Raw genomic sequence first — 23,538 nt, 5'->3', positions numbered from 1 at the left:
CCCAAAGTAATGACGGACAAATGTCTGATGCTCAACAAAGATATGAGAAGACACAAAACCGTCCCAAAAAGGAACAACTGGAAATTGATACACCCAATATCCTCACTCTCACCAACAAATGTGAAGAACTAGTAGATCTTATGGACAGGCATAAGCTCTGGATACCGGGCTTGAGTGAGGCAAAGTGGAAAAGCTGTAGGAAGAAACCACTGAGAATTGGATATTTGCTATACTGGAGTGGAAACAGCAGTGACTCCAAAAATGGAGTTGTCATACAGACAGGTGTCAAATATGTGAGTGACAGGATCATCCAGATGAGACTAAGGACTGGTAATACACAGCATATTGTTTTGAAAGTATACGCACCACAGACAGGATGCACCATGGCGGAGAAAGAGCATTTCCTTAACGAATTTAAGAACAAATAACAGCTAGGAGAACACCATCGTTACGGGGCAATCTGAATGCTCAAGTTGGTAAGGAAAGACTAGGATGTGAAAACATCATCGATCCTCATGGTTATGGGAATAGGAACCCAGAGGGAGAGAACCTAGTTGATTTCTGTGTGCAAAACAACTTAACCATAAAGAATATGTGGTATCAGAAGAGGGAAAGTCATAAAATAATGAGATACAGCTGGGATGGTAAGCTCAAGACTGTGAAAGACTTCATCATCACTGATAGAAAAGCTGATCAGTTTGTTACATACGTTAAAGTCATACCCAGTGTGTGCCTAAATAGCAACCACTGGCTATTAACTGCTGGCCTAAAAGATGCTCAAGCACAAAAATTTAAACAACGAGAATGCCAAAGATTAAGGCCTGGTTGTTGAAGGTTGTGGAAAAAAATACAAAGTATAAAGCACAAATAGTAGCCAAATTATCCAAAACTGGGAAAGGAATAGAAGAAGAATGCTCCTTATTCGAAGAGACCCTTGTTAGAGAAGCCATGGACACCTGTGTAAAAATTAGTGCCACACCAAAAGAGAAGGAAACACCTTGGTGGAATGATCAGATAAAGACAGCAGTAAAAGATAGGAACTTATGGAAAAGAAAATTAGACCATGAAGAACAGAAAACAGATGATGGGAAGACTTTACTACAAGGATAGAGGAAGACTGTCAGGGAAGTAGGAAATTACTATACAAAGTACTAAAACGTAAACGAAATGAATGTATAAATATCCTTGCCCTGGAAACAGAAGAAGGTAACTTAAAGAACAGAGGAAGGGACCAGGAATGAAACGAAAAAGTACTTCAACATGCTGCTAAATGGAGATGGGGACTACACAACGACTGTAGACTAATTAATGAAGTCCAAACCAACAGATACCCATTAATGTGGCATGAGGTGGAAACAGCATTAAAGACCATACGGAATGAAAAGTCGACAGGGTTTCCCCTCAGGGGCTCAGCATTCATTTGCTGAGTACAGGCTTGGCGACCCCAGGGTTCCTGAGCTGCGGACTGGTAAGCGCCACCAGTCTTCTGTAACTGTGAGATCTGGTCATAGTTTAGTGACCACTGTGTGATGCAGTGGTGGAATTTTGTTTGTTTCAGAGAACAGGGGTCTTGGCTTCACCACCTGGACCACGAGGAAGGTAAATACCTCTATAAATAGCCCCTCAACCTCAAGATGTGCTACATGCTGATGAGATGAATGGCATGGCTTTTGAGGTAAAACACTCTTTAGCGGGAAACCTCTGGGGCACCTGCCCCCCCCCCCCACCCCCCATTTGTATAAGTCTTGCTCAGGCATGCAGGGCTCTGCCTGGGTTGACGGTTGTTTCCCTAGTGTCTCATGGGATCCCTTTGGAATGGTCTCATCAAACTACTACCCCTGACGGGATGAGTGTACCATCAGTCAGTGCCTATACCCCCTCCTCAAAGAGAGATCGGGTGCTCGGTCCTCCCATAAAGAAGTCTCAGAATCATGCTAACAGGGCATTAGTGTGCCATCACTCTCATTGTGATCAAGCGAACATGGGGAACCTTTGAAAAGATATCCCCTTTCTATATTGACAAGGCATTGGAAGGTATTGCTTGGACTCTGAAAAGTGTCAGATGACTTCGTTATGGAACACTTTTAGTTGAAACTACTAATTCCAACCAAATATCTAATTTTCTGGGATGTAAGGGCTTAGGTGACTATGCAGTCGAGGCTGAGTTGCATAACACCCTTAACTTTAGTAAGGGTGTGGTTACATGCTCCGATATAATGGAGGTGGACCCCACAGAGTTACTTTAAGAATGGAAAAATATGGGCATCACGAAAGTGTGGAGATATATGATGAGAGTTGGTGGCAAATTGGAAAAATGGACAACATTTACTCTAATGTTTAGTACTCCAGAAATACCTGAACATATCCTTGCAGGCTATATCCGTCTTAAAGTTTGCCCATTTGTTCCTAACCCAATGCAGTGGTACAAATGCCAAAGATTTGGCCACACCGCTATGGGATGCAATGGGAAGGCTATGTGCGGCAATTGTGGAGGCTCAGCTCGTGAGTCAGCCAATTATTGCTGCTCCGGGGATCATCCAGTGTGGAGCAGAAAGTGTGGGGTGTACAACGAGGAAAGGAAAATTCAGGAGTTAAAAGCAAATTGACGCATACCCTATGGTGAAGGTAAAAAAGCTTTCAAAGCTTATGCAACCACTGGTTTTTGCTACTTCTTTCACATCAGGCCTTAAGACACCAATCGCTAGGTGTGATGCCTCCACACAAACTCAGACCACAGATTCAAGTACGAGCACATGCTCTTGTTGATGTACCTGTTGGGGGAAATGCTCCACGTGCAGCTGATGTTGTTTGGAATCCGTCAGCAATAAGCTTACCACTTAAGCCACATACCACTTCCCAACATCAGAAGCCAACTAAGCTTTCCCCACAACTCAGGAAACCATCTTCTCCTGTCGGTAAAGGAAAACATTCTTCGAAAAGTAGTTCAAGTCCAAGAAAGCGGTAGTTAAACCTACAGATTGATGAGGTTTCTCCCTTTCTGATGGGGACTATGCTCTTGAGGGTACGGACTTCCAATTGGAGGTACTGCAGGGCAAGGAACTGGCTAATGTTCCCCCTGACCACCTCGGTAAATACCGCCTCAGAGGTAGAAAGAAAAGAACAACCATTGCTAACCCTGGGTTTCCACAGGGACTTCTGTGTTGCAGTGGAATTTGAATGGATATCACTCACATTTGAAAGAATTGCAGCTACTGGTCCGGGAGAAACCTTTCTGCATCTGCTTACAAGAAACGCATCTTAAAGTCACACCTGCATTATGGGGCTACCATGCATACATGCACACATGTCGCTATCGCCGACACGGCTCCACACATCAAACAACATTATACCACACTGTGTTGAGCAACCAACCTTTGGAGCAAATGCAAGCGCACTCTCCAGCGCTGCCGGCTCACGTGGTACGCTTGCTCGCCCCACAATAATCCGAAGAAATGACATAATTCAGAAGCTATTGTAGCACAACATTTTGACGTAACGAATATTCCTAAGCAAATGACGTCATCAACAATGCAAAGTCAACCAAGTGTGATCCACAGTGGTCACTCAATATGAACTAATTATTAAAATAAGAAAGATATCACGAATGTAAAGAAAAGCATCGTAGTGATGACACATCACAGATCTTATGGTCCTTCTCCACAAAACCTGTAGATATTAAAATTAAGTTGTAGATTTATTCTAATATAAGTGTATATATATTTTTTGTTTCATGAAAATCATATTATGCCATTGATTTCCTGGATGAAATGCCATCCATTCGTTATCAAGCTTTCTCTCACGAGCGCTCAGTCATCAAACGATGAAATGCTTAAAAGAAGACTTATGTCCTACTAATGCCACGCATCTGTATCAGTGCAGTGCCGACTTGACTGAATATTCCCTAATTATTAAATATAAGTATGTTATGTTTGTAAATTGATGTATTCAGGTATGTTCCTTGAACATTTGCTCACTTAAAAACTAAAGCTTTGTACCTGCACCCTAATGATGGTTTGGATGCAGACACACTGGCAGAACTCTTCTGGGCTCTCCCACACCCATTCCTCCTTGTGGTGGAGTTCAATGCCCACAATGTGCTGTGGGGCTCGGCTACCTCTTGCTCCAGGAGCGACTCGTCCATTCTGAGAATATCTGCCTTCTGAATGCGGGTCAGATGACTCCCTTTTCCACAGCTACAGGGTCATTTTCAGCCATTGACCTTTGTTTTTGTTCCCCAGCTATTGCAGACTCAGTTCAGTGGGAAGTGACTCCAGATTTACATTCTAGTGACCACTTCCCAGTGTGAATCCGTCTACCAACTAGGACAGTGGCCTACAGGAGACTATGCAGATGGATGATACAAAGGAGAAATTGGTTACAGTTCAGTCACAGGCTATTTTTGAACAAAGGGATTGTGCATAGGAGGTGGTGGCCCATATCACTTGTGAGATCCAAAGGGCTGCCACAGAGTCCATCCCCAGGTCTAATAACCACCTCAGACAACGGCCTTATACCTTGGTGGAATGATGACTGTCAGTTGGCAATCAGTACCAGATGACCAGCTCTGTGGAACTTTGAACACTGTCCGACTAGAGACAATTTTCATGCCTTCAGGTCTGCGAGAGCACATGCGAGGCAAGTGATCAAAGAATGGAAGAGGGCTTCTGGGAGGGGATTCACGACTTCCATTAATTGGTCCACTTCCACTGCGCAAGTTTGGGAATCAATAAGACGGATTTCAGGCAAGGGTAGTACACGTCCCCTTAACAGCCTTGTCAAATGATGGGGTCTTGGTGGACACGTCAGAAGACATGGCTCAAGTTTTAGCTGAACACTTCTTTACTGTTACTATGTCATCCAGACAAGGTCCCACTGTTCAGGTATTCTGTAGGACTGCAGAGATGAGGAAGCTCAATTTCTTCTCGGATAATGAGGAAGTCTACAACCGTCCATTCTCCATGTGGGGACTGGAATCAGCTTTTTCTGCAGCCAGAGACACTGCTCCAGGGCCTGATGAGATGCATTATGCCATGCTTCATCATCTGTGCCCTAAAGTGAAAGGACAACTCCTCTCTTGTTTCAATAAGATCTGGTTGGATGGACAGCACCCTAGACTTGGAAGGAGGCTTTATTAATTCCATTCTGGAAACCAAGGAAGGACAGTAGTGCCCCTAACAGTTATCGGAGTGTCGCTCTTACCAGTTGTATGGGTAAGACTCTTGAACACAGGGTCAACCTTTGCCTCGTCTGGCTGCTCGAGTGCGGGGTCACCTGAGCTGCTCCCAGTGCGGTTTCAGGCACTACCGTTCCACCCTTGGCAACTTAAATCTACTGGAGACCACAATACAGGTGTCCTTAGCCGAAACCATTTGGTTTGTGTGTTTTTTGACCTCGAAACAGCATATGACACTACTTGGAGGTACAGCATCCTTTGCCAACTTTCTGAATGGGGACTACGTAGATGCCTGCTATTTCTGATCCAATCCTCTCTCGAGGGCCGGTGTTTTTGTCATCACATTGGCGATGCCATGTCTGATTGCTATGTTGAGGAGAATGGGGCGCCCCAGGGCAGTGTCCTCAGTGTCACGTTGTTTGCCATCGCTATCAATGGCATTTCCTCTGCAGTCAGGAGCCCTGTCAAATGCTCTTTGTTTGTGGATTACTTTGCAATCTTATAATCTTACAAGGCAGCTACAGCTGACCATTAAAGAGGCTAGAAACCAAGGCTCAGACAACTGGTTTTCAGTTCTCACCAGAGAAGACTCACGTCAGTTTTACCCATGCTCATCAGAGTTTTAACCAACCAGTGCTCACAATGGAAGACAATATTTTATGTTTTCAAGACACTGTGCACTTTTTGGGTTTATTATTTCACTCAAAATTAACTTGGCTCCTACACCTGAAAGACCTACAGACAAAGAGCTTCTAGTCACTGAATATTTTGAAATGTCTTGGTGGAAAAACATGGGCACTGACAGGTCCTGCCTCCTGCAGTTTTATAGGGCATTTGTCTGATTACGCATAGATTATGGCAGTGTGGTCTACGGATCGGCCCATCCTTCCTACCTCAGGATGTTAGATGCTGTCCACCATGAGGGTATTCGGATATCGACTGGAGCCTTTCAGACCAGACCAGTTCCGAGTCTGTGTGCAGAGGCTGGTGAACAATCACCCTGGATTCAGCAACGTATCCTTTTCTACATCTACCTCTACATCTACTTTTTGGGTTTATTATTTCACTCAAAATTAACTTGGCTCCTACACCTGAAAGACCTACGGACAAAGAGCTTCTAGTCACTGAATATTTTGAAATGCCTTCGCGGAAAAACATGGGCACTGACAGGTCCTACCTCCTGCAGTTTTATGCTGAAAATCTCAGTGTCACCTCAGTCATTGGCATTTAGTTCAGTGGTCCAACCCACCTTTGAACAACTGTTCAGGAATCAGCCCCAAGTAACCAAGCTATTTGGTATAAGTGCTACAGACTATCTCAAGAATCTAGATCTCTCAAGCATCAAAATACACTCCCAGGGATGGAACGCACTGCAGCCTTGGCATCTTCAGAGACCCAAAGTGATTTTAACCTTGGCACAGTACAAGAAAACTTGTACTCTAGATTTTGTTTTCGTCTATTATAAGTACATACCACAGTTTAATAATTATTTATACAGATGGAGCCCAGCAGGAGAATGCTCTCAGTTGTTCTGCTGTTTTCCCTGATAGGGTTTTTAAAGTGTGTCTTCCAGAACAATTTTCAAATTATGGTGCAGAGTTATATGGCATTCTGATGGCACTGGAAAGGGTTCACAGACATCACTGTACAAGGTTTATGTCTGTTCCAACTCTTTTAGTGCACTGCAAGCACTTCACCAAATGTATCCAGTAGACCCACTGATTCAGCTCATCCATGACTCCTTACAGTGGCTCCAACACCATGGCAAGAAGGTGATCTTTTGCTGGGTACCTGGCCACATTGGGCTACAGGATAATGTTATGGCTGCCAAAGGCACCAAGGAAACATGTTGGGATAGTGCTGCCCATCAATGTCCCATCCCATTGCACGCCATCATCTCATTTTCTGACAGATGCATCATGCGTCAGTGGGAGACTGAAGGATTGCAGCTGACAGACAACAAACTATGGTCACTCAAATCGACCACAGAGGCTTGGCGGACTTAATGTTAGCCTCACTGATAGAAGGAGCACCAGGCATAGCCCTTTCACACATGGCTTCCTCTTCTGGCTGGAGGGTCCGCCATTCTGTGAAGTTTGTGGCATGCCACTTTCAGTTCAGCATATTGTGGCTACGTGTATCCTATATACTGATATTAGGGCAGCCTTCAGTCTAGCTGGAGATCTGCCCACCATCCTCGCAGATACCGATACCAATGTTACCAGAATGGTGAAATTTTGTGAGCTGTCGGGCCTCATCCCTGAATTGGTGGAGAAGAGTGGCAGACTTTAATACATTATAAACTGCTGCGCATGTGGGAACAGGCTTCATCCCCACCCATTAGATTTTCTTGCTGACTTTTCGACAGGGTGCTGATGACCATGATGTCGAGTGCCCCCTCAACCCAAATCGTTGTCATCATCATCATCATCATCAACAACAACAACAACAACAACAGACTTTGATGAACTCAGCTCAGACATGATAAAGGCAGCTGGGATATTAGACTTAAATGGGCTATATAGGGTGTTGTCAATGGTTTGGAAAGAAAACAAAATCCCAGAAGATTGGAGTAAAGGAATCATCATCCCTCTGTTCAAAAAGAGCAGTCAACAAAAACATATAAATTGCAGAGTTATCATGCTACTGTCACACATCCTGAGTAGAACAGATCACAGAAATAAAAATTAGAAACGTAGTAGAACCTTCGCTTGAGGAAGAACAACGTGGATTCAGGAAAGAGCGAGGTACAATGGATCTTATTTTTATAGTAAGAATGCTGACAGAAAAGTATTGGGAATATGGAAGAAATCTTGTGGTTGCATTTGTGGACATTGAAAAAGCATATGAAAGCGTTCCTTGAAACAGAATATGGGAATGTTTGGAATACCTAAAGGTGCCAAAGTACCTAAGCGATAAAGGCAATATGCACATTAAAGGCAATATGCACATACTTTTTCATCTGCATCTTAAATGTGCGCACCATGCGCTCGGCTTCCCCATTTGATTGTGGATGAAAGGGGGGAGAGCAAACATGCCAAATACCGAAGCACCTACAAAAATCCTGGAAGGTCTGCAAAATAAACTGAGGTCCATTGTCCGATACCAGGGTGACTGGCAGACCTTCCACAGAAAAGATTTTTGCGAGTGCCTGGATTGCAACTTCTGAAGTGGTTGAGGATCAGCAAACCACATATGGGAATCGGGAATAAGCATCAATGACAATGAGCCAAAATCCATTGAGAAACGGGCCCGCAAAATCTATGTGAACACATTCCCATGCCTGGGTTGCAGGCGGCCATGAAGAGAATGCTGACCTGGGAGATGCCTGTTGGCTCGCACACTGGGAACAGGCAGCCACCAAGTGCTCAATTTCTCTGTCAATACCGGGCCAGTACACACGTCTGCGAGCCAAGGTTTTCGTACGGGAAACACCCCAGTGCCCCTCATGTAATAATGTGAGGACCTCCCTTCGCAAATTTGCAGGAACAACCACGCGAGGAGCTGTATCATCGGTAGCCAGAAAGAGAACTCCTTCCAAGACTGAGAGGCGGTCTGATAGAACAAAATAATTACGAAGAGGGTCCCAGGTCCGGCCTGGAGGTCGGGACGACCACCCCTGCTGAACGAAGCGAACTACTTGCCGGAGAACCGGGTCAGCTGCCGTTTCGCTGGCAACTATAGAACTAGTGATCGGGAAGCCATCATCCACTTGGTGGGATGCCACATCCAATTGAAAACACATAATCTCCTCCTGATCGAACTTGGGTTCCGGGCCCACCGGAAGACGGGAAAGAGTGTCGGCGTTGGCATGCTGTCCGGTAGGGTGAAAATGAATGTCGTAATGGTACTTAGAGAGGAACAAGGCCCAGCACTGCAGTCTGTGGGCCACCCTATCCTGAATCTGAGAGGCAGGGCCAAATAACGATATTAATGACTTATGGTCAGTGATTAAACTCAAACTGCGTGCCATACAAGAAAGGGTGAAACTTGGTAACAGCGTAGACAATGGCCAAAGCCTCTTTTTCCACCTGGGAATAATGGGCCTGCGTGGAACTAAGAGTTTTAGACGCAAACGCTGGTGGCTGCTCGGAGCCATCTGCGTTGCGATGGGCCAGGACCGCCCCCACCCCATACTGCGAAGCATCTGTAGCCAGGACCAACGGCTTATTGGGGTCAAAAGTAGGCAAACAAGGCGCTGACGTGAGGAGGCCCTTCAACGAGGTGAATGCTTGCTCGCATGCAGACGACCAATCAAAAGGAACACTCTTGTGCGGAAGGCAGTACAGGGGGTGGGCTATGGTGGAAGCCCTGGGAATGAACCGGTGGTAATAGGCTATCTTGCCTAGAAAAGCTTGTAACTCCTTCAGCGAAGCAGGCCGCGGAAGGTTGACGATACCTTGGACCAAACTTCTAGCGGCTGGACGCCATGCCGAGAGAGGGTGTAGCTCACATACTCAATGGACGGTTGGAAGAAGTTCGACTTACGCAGGTTGCAACACAGGCCCACGGACCTGAATTTGAGAAAGAGGGTTCGAAGGTTGTGCAAGTGTTCCTCTGTGCTGCAGCCTGTGACAATTATGTCGTCCACGTAATTAATACAATGAGGGATTGTCAACGTGACGTGCTCAAGATAATGCTGAAATATCGCCGGGGCACTGGATATTCCAAAGGCCAACCGCTGGTATTGGTAAATGCCAAACAGGGTGTTGATGGCAGCCAGCTGTTTGGAGTCCTCATCAAGTGTTATCTGATGATAAGCCTCCAAAAGAGCGATTTTCGAAAAATATTGGCCTCCCGCCACGACGGAGAACAATTCATCGGAACGAGGCAAGGGGAAGGTGTCCACCACCAATTGGGAATTTATGGTGGCCTTGAAATCGCCACAAAGACATAATTTTCCCGAGGGTTTCCTGACAATAACGAGGGGCGAAGCCCACTCACTAGAAGAAATGGGAAGAATGACCCCGAGGGCTGTCAGCTGGTCTAGCTCTGCTTTTACCTGAGGGCGGAGAGCCAAGGGGATCTGCCTCGCGCGTATAAAACGCAGGCAAGCCAACGCTTTCAATGTTAAGTGAGGTTCAAAATCTGAAACACGCCCCAGGCCCTCCTAAAAGATATCCTTAAAGTTAGAGATCAAAGATTCCAGTGATTGATAGGGAACATCTTCGGAGACCAACTGTATGGTGTCGGCAATAGAAAAACCGAAAGCTTGAAAGGCATCCAATCCAAAAAGCTTAGCGGAGCTCGCATCACTGACAACAATAAAAGTAAGAGGCCGAGTGACTGATTTGTAAGTAACGTCAGTAGTGAATTGACCCAGTAGGGGAATGAACTGTTTACCATAACCACGTAGACGCCAGTAAACTGGCACCAAAGGGGGCGACCCAAGGTCAGAGTAAGTTTGTGCATTCAACAAGCAAACTGCCGCACCCATTTCTACTTGCAGTTGTAATCGGCGCGACCGAACCGACACATCGATAAAGAGTTTGTGTGCCGATACGTCGGGAGCCTGGCCCAATGAAACTTCCTGAATGTCAATGTCCATGTCCTCTGTACCTGCTTCCTTCGATTCTTTTGAGGCTGAGTGGCAAACTTTAGCAATATGTTCTTTTTTATTACATTTGCAACAAACGGCCCAACGCTGGGGACACTCTGATCGATCATGATGGATATAGCACGACAGACAGGACGGTAACAGGGGCCAGCGGCCGGAACTCTGTTTACGCGCCATGCGGGAGCGGCCGTAATGGCCGGATTGCACCACTCACATGTCGTCCACCCCAGACGCAGTGGACGTGGCCGCGCCACCCTGAACCGCCGCATCGTCGCACCACGTTTCCAAGTTTTGACCTGCGGCGTGAGAAACTTCATACGATTGAGCAATAGATAGGACTTCCTCAAGGGAAGGGTCTTCCAACTGCAGGGCCCGTTGCCGGACCTCCCTATCAGGGGCCAAACAAACAATGATGTCGCGCACCATAACGTGGGCATACGACTCTTGCGACTGCTCCATGACAAAATGACACTTGCGACTAAGACCGTGCAGGGTAGCGGCCCACGCCCGGTAAGACTGATGGGGCTGTTTCTTGCATTGATAGAACTCGACCCTAGCCGCCACAATATGCGTACGGGGGCGATAATATGAAGACAGTAATGAACACAATGCGTCAAAATACAAGGACAAGGGTTCCTGCAATGGTGCCAGCTGCCGCAAAACTTGATACAGTGAGGGAGATATCCAAGACAAGAAAAGAGCACGACATACCTCCGCATCAGTAACATGAAATGCCTGGAAATGCTGCCAAAGGCGATGTTCATATGCGTCCCAATCCTCCGCCATCTCGTCATATGGGGGAAAAGGAGGAGGGAATGGTGCTGGAGCAGACTGCGTGGAGAGCAACGCCAGAAGCACTTGTTTCATGGTTGCCATGAGCTCCGTCTGCTGCTCAACCAAAATCCGCACTAAATCCTCCATGCCGTGGATAAGCTGCGCTAAATCCTCCATGCCGTGGATAAGCTGCGAAACTGGATCAATGACGAAACACGCAAAAGAACGACCCTACTTGTCGCCAATTGTGTAGTAACACGATTCACGTTTTCCGTCGCAGTTCACATAGTGTAGACCGGGAACTGTCTGCTAGGCATGCCCGATTGTTCCACTGGCAGAGGGCGCGGCCGAATTCTCGCATGCCCTCTGGTGGACAGGACTTTCCTTGGGGCAACTACTGTCCATGACATGCCGTGCCGATGTGCGCCTCTCACAATCTTTCTGATGGCTACTGCACATACATCTCCAAAGAATGATTTACTGTCAATTTAAACTTTGCCCATAATTCCTCTATGTCCATCATATTGGAACTAAATGATGTCCATTCATTGTCTGGGTGGGATGCTGACAACTGCTTACCTGCTTTTTCTAGTATAAATCCTCTCCTAGCCTTCATGATGGATTTATTTACTGTAGTAATCATTCTGTCCTTGTCATGTTGTATATGTCTTCAGTTACTCAGAGAGAACACTCCCCATAGACTACAGTGGCATCAGCAAACAGTCATAGATTGCCCCTCACTACACTGTTTATGTATGTAGACAACAGGTGTGGTTCTTTCTCACATCCCTCAGATGTTCTGGATGATCCTCTTGTCTCTGATGAAGACACGCTGCCCAGGACAATGTACTGGGCTCTCTTACTGTAAAAGCCTTTGAGCTACTCACATATCTGAGACCTATTCCACATGCTCAGATCTTTAACAGTCTGCAATGGGGCACTGAGTCTAACAGATTTCGGAAATCTTGGAGCATGGAATCTGCCTGTTGCCCTTCATCCATGGTTTACAGGGTATCATGCAAGAAGAGGGCAAATTGAGTTTTGGATGGGTGATACTTTCTAAATCCATTTTTATTTTTGGATATAAATTTGTGTTTCCAAAGAAAATTTATTTCAATTGAATGTAGAGTATGCTCTAGAATTTGCACTTTTTTACAGTTGATTGGGACTTTCCACGGGGTGAGAGATTTGTGATAAATGCAAGCTAAGTATAGGGCCAATGCCAAAAAGTTCTCTCTGTAAAACCGATTTCGAACTTTGTCTGACCCTGATGACTTACTTTTTTTCAAGACTTCCAGCTGCTTTGCAACAGGAGGGATGCCTGTTTCTATGTCCTCCATACGGGAGTATCTATGGCTGACAAACAATGGTATCTTTTGCTAATGTGTCACAGTGAAAGTAGTTGTTTGATTCACACATTGATCTTTTTATAGACTCACAAATCTGTACTAACTTTTGCCTGTTGACATTCAAGCATTTCTTTTGTGGAACTGAAAGTGCAACAATCACTGTTTTCTCAGCAGCTTCTGATTTGTTTTTTATTAAACCACAGTCGGTCTTCCCCTCCTTAATCCATTTACACTACAGTTAACAGTTGCTGGGAAAGATGTTTAAGTTTTATTCATTTTAAACTGTTATAAAGAAGTTTTGCACAACCTTCAGGGTTTGCATCATTTTTTATTTTTTGTTTATTTATGAGTGTTTGATATTTTTTCATTTATATTTTTCTCAGACTCGTCTCTCTCAATACTGCTATACCACAATAGATGGTTGCACACAGCCACCTATGTAATGAAGATGCAAGTAGTCCTGTGTTCTCTGTACAGATCAGGAGAGACCACTGCATCTCCGATCATGAGCAGAACAATGTTGCAGGAGTATACTGTTAAGTTTGTAAGCATTTCTCAAAGAGTCATTTTGAACTTAGACCATCTACTGGTCCAGTGTAACTGTACAGTTACAAAAATCATCAGCATGAGAAGCTGTCCACCACAGTGCTGTCATTTGAATATTCAACCACTATTGTGAAACAAAACACATTGATATGCCTTGTAGTGGTCACCCACTGTCAACAGCACCAGGTGATGACTGCTGCCTGCGTATTATGGTTCTTAAGTCTGCTGAGGAGTAGGTAACAGAACTGTGTGCTGCTTTTTTTTTTTAAGGCAACTGGGAGGGGTTTGTCAAACCAGACAATACTCGGTCACCTCCATATGATCATTTTGGCTTCTGGGAGGCTGTTACACACAACACCTCCCAACACCTTGGTGCCCAGAGAAGATGGGTAAGGAAACACTTGGAATGGAACTTGGTTCATTGGCATTTGGTCCTTTCAGTGATAAGTGCAAGGTTTGTAAGACACCTGATTATTGTTGTAGAAGAGTGTAGACTCTGCCAGTACAAATGCACATCTTAGGCACGCAGTCCCACAAGTTCAGCATGGAAATTGGTTGGTCATATTTTGTATTGGTATTATGTACAGATGTTGGAATACCTGTCATCCCTGTTGAACATAATTTGAGGGTTCTGTGTCACTGGGATAGGATCCCATCCTTTTGTCCAACCCTATAGTCAACATTTCAGCAATGGTCTCAGCTTTCGAAATGATAATGCATGACAACACTGCAGCCACCTTGTGAACACTTTCCTTTAGGTTGGTCTGTTGCACTTTCTGACATAAATAGAGCTGACTACGCTTAGATCCTGTTGAACTTAAGAGTGCAGTGTCACAGGAACCCTCCTCACATGCTGAACAACCACAACAGAGCTGCAGTTGTTTAATGGTACAGGCTCGGACAGCGATGTTTCAGCCATCTTTTGATGGCCTACCAAGGGGAATGCAAGCATGTTACAATGTATTGACTGTTATCCAGAATGAGATTTTTATTTCACAGATGCACTCTTGAATGAAATGCCTTTACTTTTGTCATTATTTCGTTTCTCTTTCACAATAAAGTTATTTTTTTTTAGTTTCATAAGGCTTATTCTTTAATTATTCTCTTTTTTCTTTGAGCCCACATACATTCGCAGATGTGCAGGGAGAGGATAACTTTTTTGAGCAGGTTGTTGGTAGTAATATGATACTGTACTATATCTGTAACCAAAAACACAACTCAGTTTGTTGATTTATTGTTATAGTGTTGACATCAGTCTACTGTATATCCAAAGTCTTGGAATTTGAATCAGAAGATGGCATTACCATGCTAATGGGCTCCACAGCACAGCAATAAACATCTTTCTTGCATACTTTATTAAATTTAAAAGGTTTCTTTTCCAAAAGGTAGTTGTCCATCTTTGGCTGGCTTAACTTATACAGCAGAAAATGGTCTAGCTGTACCATTCAGTTTTGTTTAGAACTGTATATGATAATTTATTTTTGATATAGTTAGTTAGTAACATGTGCCCTGGATCATTTTGCAAGATAGATCGTGATTATGTGGAATGAGTCATTGTTCATTCACATTGCAAATTAATTTGTACAGATGGTTACATTCTGAACTTCTTTACAAAAGGATATGTGTGTGAGTTAGTAATTCCTACCCCACCAACTTTTACACATTACAGTAACAGAAATTCTTCCAGTTCTTCTACAGAATAGGAGGAGTTGTCAAGGAGAAACTTTTTCAGTTTGTTATTAAATTTTACTTTGCTGTTTGTCAGACATTTTATGTCACTGGGTAAATGATCAAAAATTTTTGTGGCGACATTGTGCACCCCCTTTTATGCTGAAGACAACCTTAATGTGGAGTAATGTAATTATGTACCTCGTTGTTCCTTTTGAACGCTAGTTATTTACTGCAAACTTCATGAGGGAATAAATATACTGTGAAGCAGTAGTCAGAATGCCCAACTCCTTAAACAGATGTCTAGAAGATGGTCATAGTTGAGCACCATATATTATTCTCACAGAACGTTTTTGCACAGTGAAGATTTCTTTCTTAAGATGAGTTACCCAAGAATATTATTCAATATGGCATTGTTGAATGAAAATATGCAAAATATGTCAACTCACTGATTTGTCTCTCCCCAAGATTTGCAATGATTCTGAGTGCAAATGTGGCTTAACTAAGTTGTTTTAGGAGTTCCAAAATGTGTTTTTCCCAATTTAAATTTTCATCAATATGGAACCCTAAGAATTTTGAAACCACCCTATTTATTATTTCCTCTCCATGTGTTATATTTATCATTCGTGTAGTACCTCTAAATGTGAAGAATTGAATATGTTGGGTCTTCTAAAAATGGCGGGCAAGACCGTTTTCAGAAAACCAGTCAGTGATACTTTTAAGAACTTTGTTTCTGTATGTATGCTTGGATATACTAGTGTCATCTGCAAAAAGAACTAATTCTGCTTGTAGTATACTAGACATAAGATCATTTACATATATGAGAAACAGTAGTGGACTTAAGATCAAATCTTGGGGAATTCTATATTTGGTTTCTCCCCAGTCAGAATTCTGTCCCCAGACTATATTGCTTGAATTACTAAGTACAACTTTCTGCAGTCTTTTGATTAGATATGACATTATCCACTGGTGGCTATATCATCATTCCCATAAAATGTTAATTCATATAGGAGAATGCTGTGATCCACACAGCAAATGACTTACAGAGGTCACAGAAAATATCAACTAGTGCTATTTTATTATTTAATGCTTGTAAAATCTGGTTAGTGAACATGCTAATGGTATTCCCAGTAGAGCAACCTTCTGAAACCCAAACTGTGATTTGCTGAGGATACTATTGTTCATAAGCTGAGATACTATTCTAGAATACATCACCTTCTCAAAACTTTTGGAGAATGATGTCAACAGTGAAACAGATTGATAATTACTGACATCTTTCTTATGACCTTTCTTAGAGTGGGGTTTAATAATGGCATATTTCAATCTCCCTGAAAAATGCCGTGAGGTAGTGATGCATTACATATTTCAGATAAGACTGGGTTTATTACACGGGAACAAATTTTTAGTACTCTATTGGAAACACCATCAAAACCATGTGAGCTTTTATTTTTGAGAGAATGTATAATTTTCTTAATTTCAGAAGGAGAAGTTGGTGACACATTCATGTGACTGAATTTTCTGAAAGTTACAATATTGTGAAAAGAAATGTTGCCACTCACCATACAGCGGTGATGCAGAGTCGCAGATAGGGACAACAAAAAGACTGTCACAAATAAAGCTTTCAGCGCATAAGGACTTCGTCAAAAGTAGATGCCGCGCACGCGTGCCCACTCTCACACACACACACACACACACACACACACACACACACACACACAACTGCAGTCTCGGGTAGCTGTAGCCACACTGCGAGCAGCAAGTCAGTGCATGATGGGAGTGGCGACTGGGTGGGGGTAAGGAGACGGCTGGGGCATCGAGGGGAAGGGATAGTAGGGTAGGGGTGGCGGACAGTGCAGTGCTGCTGGGGAATGCGCAGGGACATGGTAGAGAGAGGATAGGGCAGCAATGTGCTGTCAGGAGGTTAGATGGTGGGCAGGGGAGAGGTGGGGAGGGGGGAGTAAAAAGACTGGGTGCACTGGTGGAATAAGGGCTGCAAAGTGCTGGAATGAGAACAGGCAGGCTTAGTGAGTGAGGACACTGACTTATGAAGGTTGAGGCCTGGAGGATTACGGGAACATAGGATATATTGCAGGGAAAGTTCCTACCTGTGCAATTCAGAAAAGCTAGTGTTGGCACATGCTGTGAAGGATTAATTGAAATGAAGGATGTCTAGTTTGGCAGTGTGCTCAGCAACCGGGTGGTCCACTTGTTTCTTGGCCACAGTTTGTCAGTAGTCATTCATGTGGACAGACAGCTTGTTGGTTGTCATGATCACATAGAATGCAGCACAGTAGTTGCAGCTTAGCTTGTAGATCACATGACTGGTTTCACAGGTGGCCCTGCCTTTGATGGGATAGGTGATGTTTGTGACCGGACAGGAGTAGGTGATGGTGGTGGAAGGACGTATGGGACAGGTCTTGCATCTAGGTCTGTTAGAATGGTATGAGTGGTGAGGTAAGGGGTTGGGAGCAGGTTTTGTGTAGGGATGGACAAGTATATTGTGTAGGTTTGGTGGACTGGGAGGGGTGAGAAGGCTAGTGAGTAGGACATTTCTCATTTCTGAGCATGACAAGAGCTAGTCGAAACTCTGGTAGAGAATGCAATTTAGTAGCTACAGTCCTCGGTGGTACTGAGTTATGAGGGGAATGCTCCTCTGTGGCCAGATGATGGGACTTTGGGAGGTGGTGGGAAACTGGAAAGATAAGGCATGGGAGATTTGTTTTCGTACAAGGTTGGGAGGATAATTATGGCCTGTGATGGCTTAAATGAGACCCTCGTTATATTTTGAGAGGGACCGCTTGTCACTGCAGATACGACGACCATGGGGGGCTTGGCTGTATGGAAGGGACTTCTTGAAATGGAATGGTGGCAACTGTCGAAGTGGAGATAATGCTGGTGGTTAGGTTTGATATGGACAGAGGTACTGATGTAGCCATCTTTGAGGCGGAGGTCAACATCTAGGAAGGTGACTTGTTGGATTGAGTAGGACCAGGTAAAGTAAATGGGGGAGAAGCTGTTGAGGTTCTGAAGGAATGTGGATAAAGTGTCCTCACCCTCGATCTAGATCACAAAGATGTCATCAGTAAATCTGAACCAAGTGAGGGGTTTAGGATTCTGAGGCTTAGGAAGTATAGTGGTGGGGAACCTTTTACCCACTCAATGTCCAGCTTTAACTAGCTTCTGGCAGTCTCCATGCTGTAACGTTCATTACCTGCATGCTGTGTTCCCACATAGATGTTGAAACAGGGTTGAATGAGTTTACAACAGTGTGTAATGGTGTTAAATGTGTAAGACAGCCTGACATCATTAGGCACAGTATTTTTTAAATGTACTAGATGGATGACCACCTCATACCACTGTTGTTTCACCTCCTGTCCTTCCCATTTAACTTTGTTTTCATTAGATCTCTGTCAGACAATGGTGTATATTTTTTATTATTATTATTGTCTTGGTGAAACTATATCATGTTGTTCCTTGTGTATTTTGAGTGACATTTAACAATTTGTACTGTTACCAGGTCTGCAACATGCTTTGACAATGCTCTGAAGCTCCGACCTTCACTCAAAAAGGCTCTTATCTACAAGCATGCTGTTCTGTGCCACTACAAACTGGAGAAGACGTTACTTCAGTTGCATGGGTTGGTTCATTTTGACAAAATTCATCCCATATTACTCTTTAAAAATGAAACAACACATCTGGTAAATTTTCATAGCACATACCATATGCTGCTTATATTAATTACTGTTTAACTACTGCTGAGAGTGCAACAATATTGTAAGTAAAGTAAATGACTTCTGCTGTATAATGTTCTCACATTGTTGCACTGCTAGTTCCTAATAAAGTGATTAAGTCTTGTTTAGTCCTAATAATTTACTACTGATCATGTAACTATTTACTGTCCTATTTTTCCCATGTATCAATTGCTGAACTCTACTTTCTCTGCTGTAACAGTATAGTTAGTTTTAATTAATATGTACTTTATAGAAGTATCATTTACTATACCATCCTTCCCTTAAAACTCTAAAATATTATTATGCTTAATTCATTATTTTATGTTTCAGCATTTATAACCTACTGTGGGGCTCCACTGCAACATTGTGTTAAAACTTAGGAGCTGTTTACATTTTTTCACTTCAGTGTATGAGATATGCTGCCAGTCATGTGATTCATTTGAACACATTTATATGCTTTTCTCCCATGAAACAAACATTAGTGAGGCAACTTTTATTGGTCTCAGTTCCTTATGAGCAGTTGGTGACCTTTATTTTCTTTTTGGGTTTAAAATTGATGTAGTGCTTCTGTTTAACAGAAGCCTGTCCTTGTAAATGACATTTTTATACTTATTATAAATCAAACAGTGGAGACTTTGGAATGGAATAGCAATCCATCCATTTCATATTGAAGTCTTTACTGTGTGTTTTAGAAAGAAGAATGTTGAAGTTGAGACCGCAATCACATTACAAAGAGACAGCACTTACTTCCAGGAGCTGCAACTCCCACTACTGCCACCAGAAACACTTAAAATAGAAAACAATACTCCTAGGTTTCAGAGCAATCATTTCTCAGAGGAGAAAGAATGGTGGATTGGAAGGAGGGAAAGGGGGGGGGGGGGGGGTTCATTCAGACCCTAGGTTAAGAGGGTCCCACATGTTATGATGGAGTAAGGAAGTCAAAGATGAAGAACTGCCAGAGAGAGTAAGAGATCAAAAATAGTCAATTAGCAGAAACTGTGCTAGACTTGTCGAAGACCTGCTCTCCTTCTCCCAATCCCTGCAATGGAAACATTTCTGTGCCTCCAATCCATCCAATCAAATCTGACCTAATCCCAACATTAAACCTTACCCCTTCCCCAACGACCCGCTGGTCATCTTCCAGGAATTCCATACCTCCATCTTGGCATAACCATCCTTCCTCAGGGCCCTTCCTCTGAACACCAACCTTTCAGAAGAAGAAAGAACTGTCATATACAACCTCAAAATAAATCCTGACTTAATCATCCTACTTGCAGACAAAGTTTCCACCACTGTTGTTATGAATCACAGTGACTACCTTGTGGAAGACCTCTGCCAATTATCTGACTCCTCCACCTACAAATAAACTCTTCCAGAGTGATCCTATCCCAAAAGTCCAACACAACATCTAACCCCTGCTTAAAGCTTCAGGCCCTTCCCAGAACCTCTCCCCTCAATCCCCTTCCCTTCTCACACCTGTGACACTCTGCGCACCCACCTTCTACGTGTTCCCCAAAATCTACAGACCCAACAATCCTCAATGCTCCATTCTGGCTGCTTATTGTGCCCCCACTGAAAGAATTCCAGCCCTCATCCACTAATATCTCCAATTGATTGCCAGTAATCTAGCCTCCCATGTCAAAGATACCAACCACTTCCTTCAATGACTCTCCACCATCGCCACTGCTTTACCTCCTGGATACCTACTCGTCACTGTCGATGCCACCTTCCCATACACCAGCAGCCCAAATGTCCATGATCTTACCGCTACTGAACACTACATTACCCAACGCCTTTCAAGCTCTAAACCCACTACCTCATTCCTCATACACCTTACCAACTTCATCCTAACTCATGACTACTTTTTCTTTGCAGGGAAGGTATGCAAACAAATCCATGGAATAGCCATGAACACCCACATGGCACCCCCTTATGCCAAACTGTGTATGGACCATCTAGAGGAGACCTTTCTATCCTCCCAAAACACCAAACCCCTAATCTGATTCAGGTTCATTGACAATATCTTCATGATTTGGACTCAAGGCCAAGACACCCTGTCTTCAGTTCTTCATAACCTTAACACCTTCTCTCCCATGTGCTTTACCTGGTCTTCCTCAACCCAGCATTCAACCTTCCTGGACATTGATCTCCTCCTCTCTGATGGCTCCATTCGCACCTTTGTCCACATTAAACCCACCACCCATCAACAGTACCTGCATTTCAATGGCTGTCATCCCTTTCACACCAAAAAATCCATCCCATACAGCTTGGCCACCCAGGGATGGTGTATCTGCAGTGACAAGAACTCCCTTACCCAGTATGCTGAGGGTGTCATCAAGACCTTCATTGACAGGCACTATCCCCCAGACCTAGTCCACAAACAGGTCACCCATGCCATTTCTCCTCCCCCCCCCCCCTTTCCCCAATTCTCCCACCACCTCCAAGAACCAGCCACAAAGGAATACCTCCTTCATCACCCAATACCTACCCACACTGGATTGGAACAACTGAATCACATTCTTCTTCAGAGTTCCAATTACCTATCATCATGCCCTAAAATAAGAGAGATCCTACCTGACATCCTTCCCACCCCTCCTGAAGTGGTGTTCTGTCACCCACCCAACCTCCACTTCATCCTAATCCATCCCTGCGCCACTGCGGATCCCAACCCCTTGCCACAAGAATCATATCCCTGTGGAAGACTTGGGTGCAAGACCTGCCCAATCCACCCACCCAGCACCTCCTATTCCAATCCTGTCACAGGCTAATTCTTATCCTACCCCATCAGACACCTGGCCATCTGTGAAAGCATCCATTACATATAACAGCTCTGCTGCTGTCATTGCATAACTTTTTGTGTCGGTATGACCACCAACCAGCTGTCCACCAGGATAAACGGCTACTGCCAAACTGTTGCCAGGACCAAAGTAGACCACCCTGTGGCACAACACTTAGCTGAACATAACTATCCGAGCCATCTGGATCCTTCCCTCGACCATCCTAGCCTCAATCTACACCCTCTCTCTCTTACCACCTCCTCCATATTAGGTCTTCCACTCTCTTTGTGTGTTACCCTCTACCAATGCACCCACCCATCTTTCCCTGCTCCTATGCTTTTTCATTCCATTTTACCCACCATCCTGCCCCATAGCTTCCTGATGCTACGCCTGTTGGCAGTCTGGTTCCCGTACACTCTACCAGACAGCACTCTTGTCTCTCCCCACCCTTACACTGCTATCCCTTCCCTTTCCCTAACCCCTCCAGATTGTTGCTTACATTCCATCTGACAGCTACTTTCTGGCCCGAGTTGCTGTAGTTAACGGTCATGTGTGCGTGATGTATGCTTGCATGTGCAAATGAATGGGGACTGTTTCTTTTTCTTTTTCTGACAATGGCTGTGGCTGAAAGCTAATTGTAATGTCTTTTAATTGTGCGTGTCTGAAACTTAATGTGTCATTTTTATGGTAAGTAGTAATCAATCTTTTCCTTACATTTCTGTACAATTAAGAAAAAGAAAAAAAGGGAAAAGAAGAAATGGGCGAAAGAGAAAAGGGGGGGGGGGGGGTTTAAATACAGCTGGATGATAGTATAAGAGTATATGTTGGTGAGCAAGTTCATGTCTCAATGGTCCATGTGACGATCTATGTATAAAACTTCCTCAATGATCGAGTCATGTCATGTTTGAGTTAAAATTTAATGCAGCATTAAGACCAAGAAAATTGTATGTAAATAAAGATAGAAAACAATGGCAACAGAGGTTGAAAGTAAAACTAGCTAACAGAGCCAGTGATCTGGAAAAGAGGAATGAGCAATGTATGTTTGCATGTTTATTCTAACAGAAGAGGAAATGGTGAAAAGTGTGAAGCATATTATCATTTACATTTTTTGCTGCTGCCTACTATTCACATCACCCTTCTTCCACCTTTGGAAAGAAGTAGTAAATTAATTGCCACATATTTTTAAAATTAAATATATGCATTTAATCTGTTGGCCATTAAAACTTCAAGGCCGGAAATGTTAACAAATCAGTTTTCTTCTGCTGTGGGTACAGAGTATAGTAGGAAGAATACATGATTATATTTTGTAGGTGATTAGGTGATACATGAAATGCAAAAATTTAGTGCACAAAGCTGCCATGTATGGCAGCAGCAATGGCTCTAACCCACCTGGGCATCAAGCCAAACTGAAATTGGATGACAGACGTGGTTATGTTGTTCCAGGCTGTTTCAACATTTAGTGGCTGATGAGTGGTGGTGTGCCAGTCTCTGTCAGCAACCCTTGGCCAGATGCTTTCAATGGATAAAGAGATCTGTAGAACATACTGACCAGGGAAGCAGTCGAACATCCTCTGTATCATGGTAGTTCAGGACAGCACAGACAACATGTGGTGTCACGTTATGTTGTTGAAAGATAACGTCACAAGAGACCTTGCAAATACAGCACTGTACTGGCCCTAAAGCATCAGAAATGCTGTCCAAATTATCTATGTGAAGCAGCAGTGATCATGTTGTGTACCTTGTAGCACATCAGGTGCCAGGTCCATATGATAATAACAAATGCACTCTGGCAATGTTTGTTCTCTTTGGAGCCTGAATCCACAGATATGTCAGTGATGCCGTTCAACCCAGAACTGCGCTCTTATGAAAAGATGATGTACTCTCACTACTGTGCCCGTTGTTGTTAATGGACGGACTACTATCAGTGCAACTCTCTCTCTCTCTCTCTCTCTCTCTCTCTCTC

General features: G+C 43.8%; 1 protein-coding gene across 3 annotated transcripts in view; it reads left to right on the top strand.

The window, feature by feature from the left end:
- Positions 1 to 23,538, top strand: part of LOC126252871 (tetratricopeptide repeat protein 17) — a 319,229-nt gene that overhangs the window by 91,999 nt on the left and 203,692 nt on the right. For all 3 annotated transcript variants that reach the window (XR_007545864.1, XM_049953825.1, XM_049953827.1), the window contains exon 6: positions 18,585 to 18,704. Coding sequence is in view for 2 of the 3 variants with exons in the window: in XM_049953825.1 (XP_049809782.1) it covers positions 18,585 to 18,704 (120 nt within the window). In the remaining variant the exon portion in view is untranslated. The remainder of the gene's footprint in view (positions 1 to 18,584; positions 18,705 to 23,538) is intronic.

This window comes from Schistocerca nitens, chromosome 4, assembly GCF_023898315.1.
Source record: "Schistocerca nitens isolate TAMUIC-IGC-003100 chromosome 4, iqSchNite1.1, whole genome shotgun sequence".
Taxonomy (NCBI): domain Eukaryota; kingdom Metazoa; phylum Arthropoda; class Insecta; order Orthoptera; family Acrididae; genus Schistocerca; species Schistocerca nitens.
The sequence above is the reverse complement of the archived record's forward strand: the minus strand, read 5'-3'. Positions and strand labels throughout refer to the sequence as shown.